Source organism: Aotus nancymaae, unplaced genomic scaffold (genome assembly GCF_030222135.1).
Source record: "Aotus nancymaae isolate 86718 unplaced genomic scaffold, 86718_ANA_hifiasm-v0.15.2.pri h1tg000021l, whole genome shotgun sequence".
NCBI classification, from domain to species: domain Eukaryota; kingdom Metazoa; phylum Chordata; class Mammalia; order Primates; family Aotidae; genus Aotus; species Aotus nancymaae.
Window position 1 is genome coordinate 15449921 of NW_026988433.1, and position 18750 is coordinate 15468670.

General features: G+C 45.8%; 1 protein-coding gene across 2 annotated transcripts in view; it reads left to right on the forward strand.

The window, feature by feature from the left end:
• Nucleotides 1-18750, forward strand: part of KSR2 (kinase suppressor of ras 2) — a 517853-nt gene that overhangs the window by 304381 nt on the left and 194722 nt on the right. For both annotated transcript variants that reach the window (XM_064379757.1, XM_064379758.1), the window contains exon 5: nt 5955-6139. In XM_064379757.1, coding sequence (XP_064235827.1) covers nt 5955-6139 — 185 coding nt within the window. The remainder of the gene's footprint in view (nt 1-5954; nt 6140-18750) is intronic.

The following is an 18750-nucleotide window of genomic DNA, read 5'->3' on the forward strand; positions in this document are numbered from 1 at the left end:
GGCCAGTTTGATGGGGCAGCTCATATAGCATAGCCCTGTGTAAGACCAGAGGGCATTTTTCCTGTTTGGGGAAATGGTTACTGGATTAGCATTTTGCTGTACAGAGTGGTCTGCAAGATTGTGTGTTCTTGCCCGTCCTCAAAGCAGGCTTATGAGGAACGTGTCTGGTTCCCAGCCCTGCCATTTCCTCCCAATTGGCTGGGCCAGATGCTCCAGACACAGTTAATGAGATGCTGAGGGATTTGGCTGGGTGAAGGCTTTTGAGTTCAAGGGGACACAACCATACGCTCAAGGAAGCTGAGGCCATGTGAGCCAGCCGCTCTGTTTAACTCAGACCCCAGCACACTTTGGGAAGAGGAAATGGTGCAAAGACTAAACATCAGTTTGGGGCTTCCCTTGATGATCTCTGTGATGAAGCCAGGGAGAGGTGGGCTGGTAAACGGGTATCGATTCAGTTTTCTGAATGTGCAACCACCAGCCAGACCTATAACAAAGGTGGCCAGGGGCTCACAAAAGATTGTCAGGAAGAAAAAGAAATTGTGTTTCTGTCCTTGAAGAGCCCATACTTGGGAATTAACTGGGAAGATGCTGCTAAACCAGCCCTTCTGACTTGCAGATGGAGACTGGGTCACATTCTTTTAGAATTTCCCCCAAATAGAAGATGCCGCATCGTCCTTGCTTGAGATGGGATACGTGGGCTAGGGTGAGCATCTGTACACTCAGCTTTTGGGTCCCTGCCTTACACTAAATGTTGAGGATAGAGGCCCTTTCTGTGTGATGGGCACAGGCCCTAGGGGAGACAGACATTCCTCTGGTAACCACATAAATAAATACAGAATTCTAGCTGGGATGCATTCTAAGAAGAGAAAGCAGGCAGTGCCGGGAGCAGGTGTAACCAGGAGATCTGGCTGGTTTGGGAGTTAAGGATGCCATCTCTAAGGAAATTGTACCTTAAGGATGAGTAACATACCACTAACAAACAGAATGGGGAATAATGTCCCAGGCAGCAGGAACAGCATGTGCAAAGGCCCTGAGGTAGAGAATTTGGTGTGATCAAGGACCAGAAGGATGACCAGAGCAGCTAGAGTCCAAGATGGCACAAGAAGTTGGAGGGTGGGCATGGAAGGTCCTAAGAAGCTTTTATAGACCACAGGAGGAGGAAACAATGGGAAAGCTTTGTGGGGCTTTAAGCAGAGGAGTGACATGATATAACATATACTTTTTAAAGCCTCACTTTGCTGGATGGAGAATACATTGTCAAGAATCCAGAGTGGGATCCAATTACTCAACCATGAAAAGGCATGTAGTGCTAATCCGTGCTGTAACATGGATGAACCTCAAAAACATTGTGTTGAGTGAAAAAGCCAGGCACAAAAGACTTGTAGGATTCCATTTATATGCAATATCCAGAATAGGCAAATCCATAGAAAGAAAAAGCTGACTGATGGTTGCCAGGGGCTGGAGGAAAGGGGAAATGGGAGGGACTAATGGTAAAGGCTTTCCTTTTGAAGTGGTGAGCATTTAGAACTAGATAGAAATTGAAGTCTTCCAATATTATGAATGAGCTTAATGCTACTGAACAATTCAATTTAAAATGGTGAATTTTACGTTATGTGAATTTCACCTTAATGTAACAAAAAAGCAAAAACAAAACCAAATAAAAGTGAGTCTGGGATTCCAGCGAGGAGGCAGCGGCAGCCCAGGTGAGAGAGGAATGTGGTGGCTTGGACCAGAACGATGGGGCTAGAGAGGGAGAGTGATGAACTCATTCAACAACAGTGTAGGATTTCTCAGGATCCTTTTAGTTCTGACACTCTATGTAAATTGGGCATCTGAAAAATGGGAAGAATTTCCTCAGATTCCAACAGTGGAAGAGTCTTTTCCTGTACTTGGGAAACAAATGCCTTTTCCTAAGCATGAGTGATGACCTGGAGCTGGGTGTCTTTCCCTAATATAGACGTGCAGCCTTGGCTCAGCCCAGCCCTCGGCACAGCTTACCTTGTCAGGGAGCCCTGACTTGCTGGCCCATCCAGAAAGCACCATGGTCCACCCAGGTCTGATACAGCCCTAGAAAGATGGGGCTTCCTTTTCCATGGTTTTATGCCACCTCTTTTCCAGATGAGACATCTGTGTGACAGATATCTAATGTCCTACAAAGATCATGGGAGACAATGTTGTTTTTAATTGCATCTGTGGGATATACTGCAAAATATTCACTAAATCTTAAGTACATGGTCACAGTCATCAGAAATAGTCATTTCTGTCTGTTTTTTCCCCCTCTGACCATCCCTTGGTAATGAGGGTAGATAGAAAACATGAACCTCACATCCTGTCCACGAAGACTTCCTTGATGGGTAGGAAGCAAAAAAGGATTTCTCTTCACCCTACTCTGGTCCAATAGCCATGTATTCTCTCATTTTCTTTTACTCCTATTCTCTCTTCTGCCCTTTTTTCTATCCATTTTTTCATCCTACCATTCTTCCCTTTTCCATCCTTCCTTCTTCATCTATTCTTCCATCTTCCTATTTTCACTTTTATTCCATCCATTTGTCCTTTCATTCTTTCATCTTCCTTCCCCTTCCTCCCTTCCTTTTATCTGTGTTCCCATCCTCCCATCCTCTCTGTCCTTCATCAATTCCATCCTTCCACTTTTTCACCCTTCCTTTCTTCTTTCCATTCTTCTATCCATCCATCTTTTTATCCACCCTTCTGTCCAACTAACCCTTATTGAGATACGCTTATCTCAATAAGTGATGTGTCCTTAGTCTCAATCTCAATAAAGTGTCCTTAGTGAGGACACTTTACGCATGGTAACATTTGAACTGTACCATGGAGTATGTGTAGGGTTCAGCAGGTGGAGGAGGGAGAGAAACAGTAGAAACACTCTGTAAGGGGCAGCTTTGCCATTCCGTGGGGGCCACTCAACAGGGACTCTCCAGGGTCCCTGCCCCGTCTCCTTCCTCTTTACAGCATTCTTCTCTTTAGTTACACCAGAGCAAAAGGGCTCAGTGCTGGAGAGAGGCGGGCAAAGGGAAATATCCACATGGGGTTTCTGGGTGGTTCTGGTGAAAGGGTTCCAAGAAAAGAGGTGGGTGAAGCAAAAGTTGAAGATTTGGGGCTCAGTTTCTTGGCCACTCCAGTGCCTCTGACCTAAGCATGTCCCAAATCAAACTTCTCAGGGGTTGGGACTGACAGGCAGGGTCTGGTGTGAGTGCAGTTGAGAGATGCACCCTGGTGCCACACTACCTGGTTTCAGGGCTGGCATCACCTTCCCCATATGTCTTCTCTCCTCATGGCTTTGGTGTCCTCATCAGTGGAGAGAGGGTAATAACACCGTCTCCCACCTAAGGTTACTATGGCAAGTGGGTCATATATGAAAAGCACTTGATACAGTCCCTAGGAGACGGTTGGCACTCACATGAAGGCAGCAGTAACAGTAGCTGCTGTTGCTATTACTGTGATGATTAAGCCTCCTGTTTGATAAAGCTGAAAAATCTTTAATGTCTATGTTTTATGCTTATAATTTCAGAGATGTATCTCTCAGTTTCAGATCAAAGCTTAATCAGCACCTGGCTGGAGTCCTTGTTTTTACTGTCTCCTTTCCATCTTTTTCTCAGTGTGAGAGGTCCTGTTGGAAATGGAATAATTTCACCTCCTAAGAAACTGTTGGCAAGTAAAAAAGAAACAATTCAAAAAGAATCTTAAATACCCTGGGATTTATTTATTTATTTATTTCAGCATCTGACTGTGAATAATTGCCAAGGCCCTCACTTTTGTTATAATTTTTAAATTTTATTATTATCATTATTATTATTTTAGAGACAGGGTCTCACTACGTCACCCAGGCTGGAGTGTAGTGGTACAATCGTAGCTCGCTACAGCCTCAAACTCCTGGTCTTTAGTGATCCTCCCACCTCAGCCTGCTGAGTAGCTGGGACTACAGGCATATACCTTGACGCCTGGCTAATTTTTAAGTTTTTTATACAGACAGGGTCTTGCTATGTTGCCTAGACTGGTCTCAAACTCCTAGCCTCAAGCTATTCTCGCACGTTGGCCTCCCGAAGTGCTGGGATTACAGAGGTGAGACACTGTACTCAGCCCTCTTTTAATTTTTTTTTAAAATTTTAGCAATGTATTTTATTTAACCCAAACATTTGATGCATACAAAAAATATTGTTAGTAAGGTATTGTCCTTTTTTTTTCATTCTAAGCCTGTTTCAGTCAAGCCTTGCCACAATTCAAGTGCTCACGTGGACAAGTAGCTGTGTTATTGGACAGGGTACCTCTATACTAAGAAATGCCCAGGCTGTGACCTCCATTCTTGAGGGCACAGTTAGTCTCAGCCTTCTGTATACATTGTATTTCTTTTTGATAGTTTCAAGTTGTGTCATAAGCTTAACTCTGATGGCTACTAGCACTCATAACGCTTTTCTATTAATTAATTGTTTAAATATCATACCATTACCCATTTTGGTGAGCTACCTATACATTTCCTTACCTTTACGATTCTGTGTAAGGGAACGCCATGAATGCACCATGTTGTAGGCAGAAGGCAGATGCTTACCTGCTGGTGGGGTGAGGCCAGTGCCTGTGTGTAGGATTGAGATCAGACATCATCCCTCTCTCTTCTCTTGAATGAATCCATAACCGGCCATGGATCAAAGGCCATGAGCTGAAGAGTCCCTGGGAGAGCTCCTCTTTACCTTCCTTCCTTTTACCATTTAGAGATCCTTCAACAAATATTTAAGTTGCTGCTCTACGTGACTCACTTTGCTGGGCATAGAGTCTACAAGAATATCATTCAATCTCCTGAGTCTTGAAGAGTCCCCAAGAGTGAAACCAAACTTCCCAGAAGCTTTCACTTGGTTTTAGCTGCAGATTCGTTCTTCTGAAGGAACTATCAGACAGATCTTCATAATATAATAATAGTAACAATTCATGTTTATACTTCGTATTAATTCACTTACCTGCATTGTTTAATCCTCTCCACAATTCTCCAAAGAAGGACCCTTGTAGGCAAGACAACTGAGGCTTGAGAGGTTTAATGGACTCACCCAGGGGTGGCAAGACCAGTATTTGAATCTGGGGGGTCCAGCCCCAAGATAGAGTAATTCCTACAAGTTGCACCTGCTCTCCTCCAGCAACGCTGCTATGGTAGGCACAGCGATGAAGGGCGGGGGCACCCAGGGTCCCTTCTCTATAACACACTTCTGATCCCTTGCAGCTGCCTGTGAGGCACAGCATAGGATCCAGCCTGTGATTTGGGGGAGCACCCTCCCTCCTGAACTCCTAAGGTGGGCACTGTCTGAGGCTCCTGGTAGGCAATAGACCAAGAACCAGAGAGAGCTGTGGGTGGGCTGGGAAGAAGGAGGCCAGCATCAGAAGTCCTGACCAAGAGGAAGCATTTCCAGAAGAGGCGCTGGGGTCCTACCAAAGGCTTAATCTACTTAGATCTCCTGAAAGTCATCAGGCTTAACATCTACAGAAGTGCACTAATTATTGTTACCTGGAGGAAAGGCAGTGGATTTGGGGATTAAACATATAGATGGTGAATGCCACCTTGGCACAGATCTAGACTCACTTGAGGACAGCCTGAGATTTGCTGTTTCTGTCAAATAGCTGATGGGCAGCTTGGTCACGGGTTGGGATTGGAGCTGGAAGCTGAACTTGAACCCTGGCTCTCTAGAGCGTCTCTAGGGAGCTGGGCAAAAAAGAATGGCTGAAATGTTTGCTTGTGCCCCAGTGTAGAATGAGCTTCTTAGAGGGACCTAGAGGTGAGAGGCAAACCCTTTTTGCCCAGCCCTTGCGTCTCTGCCTGAAAGCCTATGGGCTCTTCTGATTTCTCCCTGTGGGTTCTGGACCCCTCATGGGAAACACAAGGCTGGGCTTCACGGCTGTAACTTTGTGCACCTATGGATATACTTCCTTTTCCTCTTTTTCTGTCTCCCTTTCAGAGCCAAGAAGAAGAGCAAACCCTTGAACCTCAAGATCCACAGCAGCGTAGGCAGCTGCGAAAACATCCCCTCCCAGCAGCGCTCCCCGCTGCTGTCCGAGCGCTCCCTCCGCTCCTTCTTTGTGGGACACGCACCTTTCCTGCCTTCCACCCCTCCTGTTCACACTGAGGCCAACTTCTCTGCAAGTAAGTCACCCACTGGGCTGCACTGGGGACGCTGGCTGTGCCACCTCCTTCTCCCCAGCACCTCCTATCCTCTGCGCCAGGTGCAAACTCTCTTTTCTTTATCTCAGGGGCTTGTGAAATGCTCACTGATAGAGCTTCATCCATCCTCTGCCCATGGTCCCCCCATCTGCCTATGCCACTCACGCCCATTTGGATGGTTTTGGAGGGGGCACATAATTGACGCTGGGGAGGTTGACTGGCTGTTGTCATTGGTCTCAGGTGTGAAGGAACGATAGAGGAAAGCAAGCAGGCATTCAGGGAAGCACCTGCCCTCTCTCTCCCTCCTCCCTGCCGTCTCTCAGCTGCCTGATTACAGGATTTTTCTTGGCCGCTATGGCTAAGGCATCTATGATTAAGTTTTGCCTTTTTTTCCCCCACTCGGGTCAACACATGTAACCTTTACATCTCAAAGATGTATTTGGGTTCAAATGGGGTTGAGCATGGCCTGGAGTGGTTTACTTTCTGTTCTTACGAATTTCTGCTGGAGACAGAGTGGTTATTACTTGGAGCGGAAATGGAACTTTCTGAGGATGGAGATCTGAGGTTTCAGAAGGTGTTTAATCTTCTCTACCCAGAGGCCCGATTTGCTGAACAGGCACAGATGTGGTCAGACCCCCTGAATAAAACCCAGCCAGTCCTCCAGCCAAGACAGCAGCTTTTATTGATTGGTTGCTCAAGAGAAGGAAGGGCTCTGAGAATGTGGAAGAATAACCCCTGGCCCTTAATTCAGCCACAGGCTGTGCACGTTGTGTTGTTGCTCTGAGAAATGATAAGACATGTTCACTGAGCATTGATACGTGCTCATCACTCACAGGGAGGGTCTCATCTAGTTGTTGCAGCAATCCCTCGTGCAGATGGGTTGTTCCCACTGTACAGAAGGGGAAACTGAGGCCCAGGGACATCAAAGAACTTGCTCAAAGTCACACAGCTGTTGAGGATTTGAGCTGGGATTTGAATTCGTTTCTTTCTGACACATCACACATCATTTGACAACCATGACCCCTTAAATACCCAGCAGAATGCTTTCTCTAAATGTGGGGTTCTGTTCATTACTTTTACCTAAGGGTTCTTACACTTTAAGAATTCGACAAGATCTATTAATTCCATGCCTGGAAAAAAAGGCACATGTAATATCCAACATCCACCTAGATGGTTAGGCTGGGGCCAAATGGTGAGCTTGGTTTATAGCCCACAGGTATATATGGCGCATCCATGGTAGGAATCAGCTGAAGGTATGGACTGATGATCCATGTGGATATCAGTCAGGAGATGGTCCAGAGACTGCCTTGTCTCACTGCCCAGGCTAGGCAGGCTCCAAATCTAGCAAACTAAAATAGCACCCACTACTCACAGGTCCACACCGGAAGGCCAATTTATTAAATTTGTCCAGAGAAATCACTGCCAGAAAGAGCACCCTTCATGAGGGTGGGCCTGCATGGTAGTCAAAGAGAGTGGCTGCATGAGCGTCAATGAGGAACAGGAGAGATAGTGACATGTCCAGTGTGTAGCGATAGCCAGATGAGGTAGATGTCACAGCCAGGAAGAGATACCTGGGTTTGAACCCCAGTTATTCTACTTTTAAGCAATTGTGCATGACCTAAAGTGAGTTCAAAGCCTCTGAACCGGTTTCCTCAGCTGTAAAATGGGGATAATAAGAGGTTCATCTTGTACATGGTGGCGAGGATTAGATAAGTTCCTGCATGCCAAGCCTTCTGCATAGTTCCCAGCACACAGCAGGTGCCTAATAAATGGTGGCTTTTATGATGATGATTTATTCTTGAAGCATTTACAGCCTGTGGTCTGATGGTTAATCTGGGGCTTCTATGGCTAAATGCCTTGCAGTTTACCCCCCCTGCCAACTTCCCCATGGCCCTAAGAGTGCTTGGCATTTACCTTGGCATGACTCTGGGTGGCTGCCTCTAGCAGCCATCTGTCCTTGGTCATCGCCATCCTATGAGCGAATGTCAGCATGGCCCCCTCCAGGGGTTTGACCACTGCTCTGCACTTTAGTTTTGGCCAAAGTAAAAACATCTCCCTCCTGCTTGAAAAAACAGACTCAAACATTTGAGCCCCTGTCTGTACCAAAGAGTTTTTGAGGATTCACTGTGGCTTCTAACTTTTCGTTTCTGCCCTGGTCTCCACCAAAGAGGAAAACCTTTTCTGCTGCTTGCCTGTGGACAGGAACAAAGTCCATAATTAAAAGGCAGCTCCCAGCACTGAGAGGCACCAGGAGCACAACTACCCCTGGGACAGTCTTGGTGCTTGCATGCAAAGAAGTTGCTCTCTGATCTCCCAGAAAGAAGAAAGATAGCATTTGAGTCTCAGTGGAAGAATGAGTGTGTAACCCAAATGCTGGCTGAAATCCTAGGGACCACTTCCCTGTCTGTTGATTCTAATAAGTAACAGAAACAGAGGCAGCCCGGTGTGGTGGGCAGGTTGCAGTTTGGGAACTAAGATGCTCTCTGTTGGAATCTCAGTGCTGCTGCCAGTTACCTGTGTGGCCTCTGTCTCTGCCTGGTGTATCAGCTGCACTGTTTCAGGTAAGACTCACCCCAGTCTGTGAGGCAGGTGCTAAAATTCCCATGTTACAGATCAAGAAACTGAGGCTCAAAATGGTGCATGATCTTGTCCATGGGGTCCCTTGTGAATCCAGATCCAATCTAGCCTACAGAGTTGAAGTTCAATGCAGCAAGTTCCTTTCTCTATCTGGGTCTCAGTTTCCCCAGGGGGATGTACTCCTGAGGGTCCATTTCAGTGACTCTGAGGTCTACCCACTGAGTGTTTCTAGGCAAACCTTTGACTCTTTCAGAATGCTGGTTTTGGGGACTCTGGGTGGGGCTTGGGGTTGGGAGAACACAGCTACCAGGTGCCAGCTCCTCCTTATTTGTAATGGTTCCCATTCCCCTGCCACCATGAATTTCAGGAGAACTCCCTGCCTTTGGGCCCTGGTGGCCGCATTCCTCCTGTTGATCCAGCCAAGGGAGCCCCTGGGGCTACACCCCTGCCAGGCTCAGTTTGTCTGCCTGTTTGTCACTGTCGGCTCTAGCTCTGGTCTGTGCTTTGAAGGGTGGTGACACGCCATCTTGTTACCTCATGATGGTAACACTTGGGGATGGCGTTAGGCAGATCTGGTTGTAGCATGGCCGAACCTCACAACCTCAGGGTGCCCAGCCACCTTGAGTGAGCTGTGAGAAGGATGTCACCTTCTTGGGACTTACCCTACTCCTCTGGTCTGGGAGTGGCAAGTGGGGACAGGGAGGGAGGGGAGTGGCAGGAGCTTTTGCTGATGGAGGAATCTGTCTCCGAGGTTCACCAGCCCTTGGGGTTCAGAGCCTCATCAAGCAGGGCTAGAATGAAAGACATCAGATGCTTCTGTTCACCATGGGAGATCCTGACTCAAATGAACCTGCTTCCCAGAGAAATAGAGAGCAGTGGACTTACCTCTCCATCCTTGCTGTATTTACTCTGCATTGTATTTGGGTGAGCCACCATGCTCTGGTGGTTTGGTTAGGTGTCCTTCACCATGGACCATCTTTAGTCCACCAATCTACAAGCTTGTGGTCTCCTTGTAGTCTATTTCTGATCCCAGTGGATGGAGGTCAGGCTGTCTTAAATCTCCTAAAGAAAGGCTACTTTAGAATTAAAGAGTGCCACCTAGATGGAAGGAATGATTGCCATCATTCGTTACCAGCTGGTGGAAGTGACTTCGGGTTTAAAGCAACTAGATGCTGTTAAGTCACTGGGAAAATCATTTCACTTCTTCAGTCTGTTTTCCACCCAGCAATGATGCAGTGAGGGTAAAACGTGAAGTGCATGTACATTCCCTAGCATGCGGACTGGTACTTAGAGCGCTGAGTCTCAATAAAGGGTGACTTTGGGAGCTATTGCTGTATGTTACATGATGAAGTGGTTTGTAACAATGATGAAAACGATGGTCATAATAGCAATTGGCGCGTATCGTGTTGACAATGTCCCAGGCATGGGACAAAGCAATTTGCTTTTATTATGTCATTTAAGCTCCATCATCCTCTATAAGGTAGGTACTACTATTATCCCCATTTTACAGATGAAGAAACTGGGGCTGAGAGAGTTTAAGCAGTTGGCCCAAGGTCACAAGGCCAGGAGAGAGGTGAAGTTTACAGTCCTTTTGAACCCTCCACTCAAAATGCTAGGGTATGAAATTGCAATGTCATCATTATTAAAACTTCCTTGTTCATCGTGTAAGGAACTGAACATGCTTAGGTTTTCTCTCCGAAGCCCTTGCATTGCTGGTGGAGCGTGTTGTGGGTGACAGCCTTGCTCAAAGGATGCCTTTTTGTTAGTGTGCTGGGCTCACTTAGAAAGCAGCACCCATGCTGGGCACAGTGGCTCACCCCTGTAATCCCAGAACTTTGGGAGGCTAAGGCGGGCAGATCATGTGAGGTCAGGAGTTCGAGACCAGCCTGGCCAACATGGTGAAATTCTGTCTCTACTAAAAATATAAAATTAAAATACAAAAATGAAAAATACTAAAATTAGCCGGATGTGGCCGCGGACGCCTGTAATCCCAGCTACTCGGGAGGCTGAGGCAGGAGAATCTGAACCTGGGAGGTAGAGGTTGCAGTGAGCCAAGATCGCGCCATTGCACTCCAGCATGGGCAACAAGAGCAAGACTCTGTTTCAAAAAAAAAAAAAAAAAGAAGAGAAAAGAAAAAAGAAAAAGAAAAAGAAAGCATCACCCATATTGACCAACCGTTTGCTGCTCCTCCTATCCTCTGTTGTTTTATCCTAGGGATCTGTTGTCTCAGGTTGCAGCCATCCCCGTAGGGGCCAGGCAGTTGCAGAAAGTAGCCAGAATGACAAGCTGCAGGCAGCTCCCGCCACTCATTTATCCTGGACATCTCTCGTGGAAGATGAGGAATGACATAGTAATTTTGCCACCTGCAGTTTTCTGGGTGTTTCTTTATTAGCTGCCCATAGGGGCCAAACACTTCAGGGCAGCAGCTACGAAGGGGAGCAAGTGATTGATGGTTCCAGAACTTCCCCATCTTGGTCATAGTGGCACCAGCTGGACCACAAAGACTGGGTCTTATGAAATATTGTCCTTCATGAGGTGTCTTGAAAGACGGCAGGCCCTCTGCTCATCTCTCTCTAAGCAACTCCTGCTCTTTGTCCTGGGGACAAGCTAAGAGAGAGTTGACCCTCCTTTGATACCCTGGCCTTGTGTGTACCTTGACGCTGAATCAGAAGCGTAGTTTGTCGAGGAAGGCAGCAGGTAGCAATGAAGACTGATGGAGCTGAGCTGCCTGCTCCCAAGAAAGCAGCCACTGGAAGGGTTATAAAGAGACTCAGGATGGGGGTGATTATATAATGGGGTTTAATGAGGCTTAAGGCCAAGGTTCATTACCTCCCAGAAGAGACAGAGGAGAGGCTCGTGTCTTGACAGAAGTTTGCTGGCTGAACCGCAATCTTGTCTCAGAATTGGAAGATATGTTGAACAGTTTGGGTCTGACCTGACTTAGTGGTGCCAATTCCAAGGGGAAAGTATATATCCTATTGGAGTTACCCAAAGGACTTTGCTCCCCAAGAATGAGCAAATGGAAGTGCTGGGGTTGGTGCTGGTATCTCCTCTTCCCTCAGGGACTCAGCAAGCACAGGAGGCACCACGTTGCCTGCCATCTCTTAGAAACTCAGGCTCCAGCAGCTTTTTAATGGGTGCCGACCACCTGCTACACACCAGGCAGGATATGGATGCTTTGCAGGCATTATAATATATAAACCTGGAAATAAACAAAATGCTACAGAACATTCCTAAAGAAAAGCACTGATCTCTTGCACTGTCCCCCACCCCCTCAATCCTGCTTCCCAGAAGCAGCCAGCTTAACTCTTTCTGCCTAGTTATTTTGATGGTCACAGTCACAATTTAAACGAGGTTGTATCAGGGGTTCTCAAAGTGTGTTCCAGACCACCGTCAGCAGCAGCAGCAGCATCCCACAGCTCATTAGAAATGCAGATTCTTGCTCTTCCCCTCCAGCCCTGTTGAATCAGAAGTTCTGGGGAGAGGTCCAGAAATCTGAGTTTTCACAAGCTCTCCAGGCTGGCATTTCAGAATCCCTGGGTTACGTGACCATTTTTTTAAAGCTTTCATTTTGAAGTAATTTCAAATTTATAGAAAAGTTGCAAGAACAACACAGGGGACTTCTGTGCCCTTCTTTACTTAGATTCAGCGGTTTTTAACATTTTCTTACATTTGCTTTTTTCTCTCTCTCTTTCTCTTTCTCTCTCTAGTTTTTCTGAACCATTTGGGACCAGGCTGCATACTCTCTTACATAACCACATAGAGTTACCAATTTCAGTAAACTTGACATTGAATCAGTATTTTCATCTTGCCAGACTGCAATTTCAACGATCACCCCAATAGTATCCTTTAGAGCAATTTTTATTTTCGGGTACAGGATTGAATCTAAGGTCACATATTGTGTTTAGGTGTTGTGCAAGCTAGAACAGTTTCTTGGCCTTTTTCTTTGTTGTGTATGACTTTGGCATCTTTGAAGAGGAGGGGTCAGTTATAGAATGTCTCTCAATTTGGGTCTGCCGATGTTTCCTCCTGGCTGGACTCAGGCTAGACGTCCTTGGCAGGATGCCTACATAAGTGGTGTTGTATCTTTCTTAGTATATCACGTCTTTATAGAAAAGTCCACTGTGTGGCATCAGGAGACTGAGGGTCCTTCTGTGCCCTGCACACCTGTCCTGTGAATTTCCAGGAAGCTGGGAGCCCAGTCCTCAGCCTTCCTGGTGCTTCTCTTTGATGGGAGGGGAGTTATTCCAGATGTAAGTTTCTCTCAATGTGCAAGAAATTAACACAGAAGATAAAGCCTGGATGTAAGCAATTTGCCTTACTGCACATGTGTCAAATTGTCAGGATTCATTTGCAGATGTATCTATTAAATATCTTTATGTTTCAAGGAAGTTTTCAACCTCTTGTTTTGTGTGTTCATTTCCACTCCTGTTTAATGTATATATCCTATATACATTAAATTCAGCCTTGTTATGGGTTGAATTGTGGCCCCAAAAAGACGTGCCCAAATCCTACCCCAGACACCTGTGAATGTCTCCTTATTTGGAAATAGGGTATTGGCAGGTGTGATCGAGTTAAAATGAAGTCATTAGGATGGGCCTTAGTCTGGTATGACTGGTGTCCTTTTAAGAAGAGGGAAATACGGACAGGGATACCAGGATGGCACCAGGTGAAGATGGGGGCAGAGATTGGAGCGATGTGTCTACAAGCCAAGGAATGCTGAGGATTGATGGAGCCACCGGAAGCTGAGAGAGAGGCATGAGGACATGCTCTCCTTCAGAGCCTCCAGGAAGAGCCAACCCTGCTTTGAGAACTAAGAACCCACTTGATCTTGGACTTCTGGCCTCTAGCACAGTGAGAGAATAAACCTGTCTTGTTTGAAGCCACCAGTTTTTGGTATTTCATTATAGCAGCCCTAGGAAACCAGTGCAGACCTCCTCCTCATTTTCCAAACAAAAATAAGAAAAGGTGGTACCAGGGCCAATCTGTATAATCATGGCAAGTCAGTACCTATTCAGAGTCTTAGTGTCACCTTAAATGCCAGCTGGAACAGGGCTTGTTCTCTGAGATACCTGCCGGGTTCTGAGAAGTACCTGAAAAGTGAAGCAGTCTGATGTGGGAGAGAGAAGAAAGAGGTGAGGCATGGACAGCTGCTCTCCGGCTCCAGCAGCTGTGGCCCTGTGGAGATGTGGGCCCAGTGCTGCCAGATTGTTTGATTTTTTCCATAAGTTGGAGATCCTGACTTTTACAAGAACTCTCCCATTTAAAAAATGTTAGCAACCAATTAGACGCCCTTTGACACAATATAAGCCCATGCTGGATAACTCCACAGGTTTGCGGGTTATATTTTGTTTGGGGGCTTTCAATTTTTAATCTCTGTTCTAGGATAGATGACAGAACTGGAAAAGACCTCAGAAATCACTGAGTCCAGTCCCTCACTTTACAGATGGGGAAACTGAGGCCAGAGAGTGGAAAGGACTTGCCCAGGGCTATAGAGCTGAGGCTTGAACCTGAGTCTCCTGATGCCCAACCAGTGGCTCTCGCCATTATGTCAAGAGGGTTGCAGAACAGCATTCTCTGCTGCTACTCAAAGTGCTCATCAACAAGCTGGTGGAAGTTCAAAGGAAGTTAGCCGTGTCTTTGTTTAAATGGTGACACTTTCTGTGTGTACGGAGGGCTGCTGAAGCCTGTGGGCATGAGCTATGCATATGTGTGTGTAGCATGTGTGGGTGTGTATGTTCCATAAGAGGCAACTTCCGGGTTCTCATCATCAGTCTTCTCTTGTTCCTGCCTACACATTGTGTACTTCTTGCCTTAGCAAAAAACAGTTTGGGCTCAGCATGCAATAGACCACCTCAGACCTTTTGTTATGATTGCTCTCACCAGGAATTGTGGCAACCAAAATTGGTAGGTAAGTGGTTGGCGTTAGAAACCAGGGGTGCCATTTGTGTCTGTTGGAGTTAAGTCCTGATCCTCGGTCAGGTACACGCTGTCAGAGTGGGCAATGCCGTTCCCCCTCATCGGGACCTATGTCTGACTGTTACTGCCTTTGTCCCAGTAACTCCGCTTTTGAGCATCAGCTGATTTCAAAGCAAGAAGTAACCTTTCTATAGAACTGTGCAGTGTACACTAGGCATTTGTATTCCTTATGTACGCCCCTGCATCCCCATTCTGTGGATGAGGAAACTGACATTCCAAGAGGGGAAAATTCCTGGCTGGAAGTTACATAGTGCATCAAAGGCAAGACTAAAAACCATAATGCCTTCAGACACCAAGTTGCATGCTCTTTCTGTACATAACTTGGCCGGACCTCATTTTTGTGAAATGGTAGGGTTGTGGGGGGGTTGAACTGTTTCAATCAAATTTACCCTCTTCCCCAGTAAGCTTGGTCTTCCGGCAGCCCTGTCTTGCCCATCTATCCAGTTGGATAAGCCTATATTTAGGTATGAACTCTGACCCTTCTTTTCCAGGGTGCCCTATCTTCCACGTCTTGTTGAGTGAGGCTTCTAAATCAGGGGTCAGCAACCTTTTTCTGTAAAAGGTCAGATAGTAAGTATTTCCAATTTTGCAAGCCATATGATCTCTGTGACAATGACTTAACTCTGCCATTGTAACACAAAGCATCCAGAGACAATGCCAAAACAAATGGATGTGGCTGTGTTTCAATAGAGCTTTACTTACAATAACAGGCGGAGGGCCAGATTTAGTTCGTGGGATGTAGACTGTGACTTCTGACCTTCCACCTTTTTCCTTCTCCTCCTCCATCACCAACACCCTAGTCCAAATGATCTAATAGTTTCCAAATGGATCGTCTTGTATTCACTTTGACCCAATTCCAATCCATTGATGTAATCCTCCCAAAGTGAGAATCTGGCTCTCAACACCAGATCAAGTTAAGATTCTACCATGATCTCCCACTGTTCATAAGCTACAGCCCAGATCCTTAACACGTCACGCCAGACCCTGGCTGGCTCCGGTGCTCTCTCTAGCTTCATTTTTCTCTCTCTGCTCCGTCACATGAATTCCTTCAATGAACTATGCTCTCTCTTGCCGTGAACTCTCAGGCTAGTAGGGGACACCCACTCATTATTATCACTTCCATGTGAATTATTATTTCTTTGGGAAAGCATTGCCTGCCATTCTATTACATCAGTTACACCTTTTCTCATCTCTGTACTTTTCTTCAGAAGCACTTATTCAGCACAACGTGCAGGCATATATGTACTTACATGAGTGTTCGTTTCATGCCTCATTCCCCTAATATCAGTCCCATGAAGGCAGTGACTGTGTCAGTCTTGTTCATCACTGGGTCTGGCATGGAGCTAGCACACACAAATAGTTTTGAATAGATAACAGTAAACATTTTTGAGCATTCACTTTGTGTCCAGCACTATGAACCTTCAGCTGCTCAGGATCTAGATGGCAGTGAACAAAGAATTCTACTTATTACCCTCCAGAGCTGCAGGGCTGGCTGGGCTTGGCTTCACCCAGTCAGGAACTGAAGTCTCTGAATTTTGATGCAGTCTTTGGGTTTTTGGACGGTTTTCCTGCTTAACTGACCAGGGAAGCAAGTGACCAAGAAAAACTGCCCCCAGACCATTTTGTTGGTTGAAAATTAAGCAGCTCTTTATCACTGCATGGTGGTGATGGTGATTGGGATTCATGTTTACAAGTGATAGGCAACCAAACCTAAGTGGTTTTTTTAAAAAGTATAAAGGTAACTTATTGATACCTATAATTAAAAGGTCCATAGGCTGTGTAGGCTTCGGATATGGCTATATCTAGGGGCTCTGTTCATGTTGCGACTTAGTCTCTATCTCTCAGCCCTGCTCTTCTTTAGATGGCTTCACTTTTATGCTCTCTATGGTGGCAAGATGGCCCCAGCAGTCTCCCCTATTCCAGTCCATAGTGGCAGAGTAAGATTGCTTAGATCTAAGATTCACTCTGAATCCACTGGCTTGGCTGTATACTCATCTCTGAACCAATTAGCAGAGCCAGAGAAATGGGATGGACCCTTTTTGACTTAATCTGGGCCTATGATATAGCTATAATATCATAATATCTGGGCTATAATCTTTATATATTTTTTATATATATTATATATTTTACATATATTATATATATCTTTATATTATATAATAGCTGTAATATCTGGGCTATAATCTTTACCTATGAGCTTAGAAATGAGTTTTGCTGTATTAGTCAAGGTTCTCTTAGAGGGACAGAACTAATAGGATATATATTATATAAAAAGGGAGTTTATTAAGTATTAACTTTACATGATCACAAGGTCCTACAATAGGCCGTCTGCAAGCTTAGGAGCAAGGAGAGCCAGTCTGAGTCCCAGAACGGAAGAACTTGGAGTCCGATGTTCAAGGGCAGGAAGCGTCTAGCGTGGGGGAAAGATGTAGGCTGAGAGGCTAGGCCAGTCTCTCCTTTTCCACATTTTTTCTACCTGCTTTATATTCACTGGAAGCTGATAGATTGTGCCCACCAGATTAAGGGTGGATCTGCCTTCCCCAGCCCACTAGCTCAAATGTTAATCTCTTTTGGCAACACCCACACAGATGCACCCAGGATTAATACCTTGCATTCCTCAATCCGATCATGTTGACACTCAGTATTAGCCATCACAAGGACACCCAAGTCAACTTGAATCCATACACATCTCCTGATATCATACATAATCTCCAAATAAAGACAATAGTGAGACCGTAATTACCTCATAACACAACTGTCCTTCACGTAACCAGAAACACACCAATCTCCAACCCAAATACTATTACACAAAGTCAACAATGCTTAATTCTGATAGGCAGTCAATACATCTTATGTCATATGATAATGGAAAAGGAAATAAAATGAATATGTTTTCTTAGTACAAGTGTATACATGTGCAAACATGTTTTTAACAAAAGAAGGAGGAAATACGCATGACAGTTACAGTTCTCGTTTCTGCAGCTGGTCATGTGGTCGTAGCTGGTATTGATGATTACCTGCTTCTACTACCCATTCTGTATTTCTTTTGCCTTCAGCAGGCGCCTCAGCAAGTCACATTCTGTTTTTTTTTTTCTGGTGGAGTGAACCAAACCTTCATTCCTGAAGGGTCTGTGTCATTTGTAGTCCTGCCTGGATTGGGCAGTTGTAGTTTCCCATCGACCTTAATCACAGGGCGTGGTAATGCTAAGAGATGCCCTCGTGGATCTCCTGTATTCCATGCATACTCTTCCTTACCTCCATTGTGGAGTAGTAGACTGGTTTCATCTGACAGTCTGAGTGAATCACCCCAGCCAATACCGTAACTAACTCCCTTCTTAGCCTGTTGACTTAAAGGTAGGAGGAGCTGAAAGTGTCCAGGTGGCAATCTTAACTTCCAGTTTAGTGGAATCATTGTGTCTCCCAGTGGCAGTGTTCCTCCCTCTGGAACTAACACCTCTAGGGCAGCAGAACATAATGTTGCAGGAACAGGAAGCAAAAATTTTGCTAGTGGGTCACTAGGGGTGATGGTGAGTGATGCCACTTCCACTCCACCCCTTGGTTCCTGGACCCATGAGTCCTGGCTATGGGGGAAACAGTAACATATATTGGACACTGATTCAGAGCATACACGGCCTTCTGGAGAACTTTACCCGACCCCTGCAAAGTATTGTCACCTCGTTGGCATTGTAATTGTGACTTCGAAAGGCCATTCCATTGTTCTATCAATCCAGCTGCTTTGGGATGATGGGGAGCATGGTAAGACCAGTGAATTCCAAGAGCATGAGCCCACTGCCATACTTTAGCTGTAAAGTGAGTGCCTTGGTCACAGGCAATGCCGTGTGGAATACCATGATGGTAGATAAGGCATTCCGTGAGTTCATGGATGGTAGTTTTGGCAGAAGCATTGTGTGGAGTAAGTGTCTATTTCAGTGAGGACAAACCTCTGCCCTTTCTATGATGGAAAAAGTCCAGTATAATCAACTGGTCACCAGGTAGCTAGCTGACCACCCCAAGGAATGATGCCATATCGAGGGCT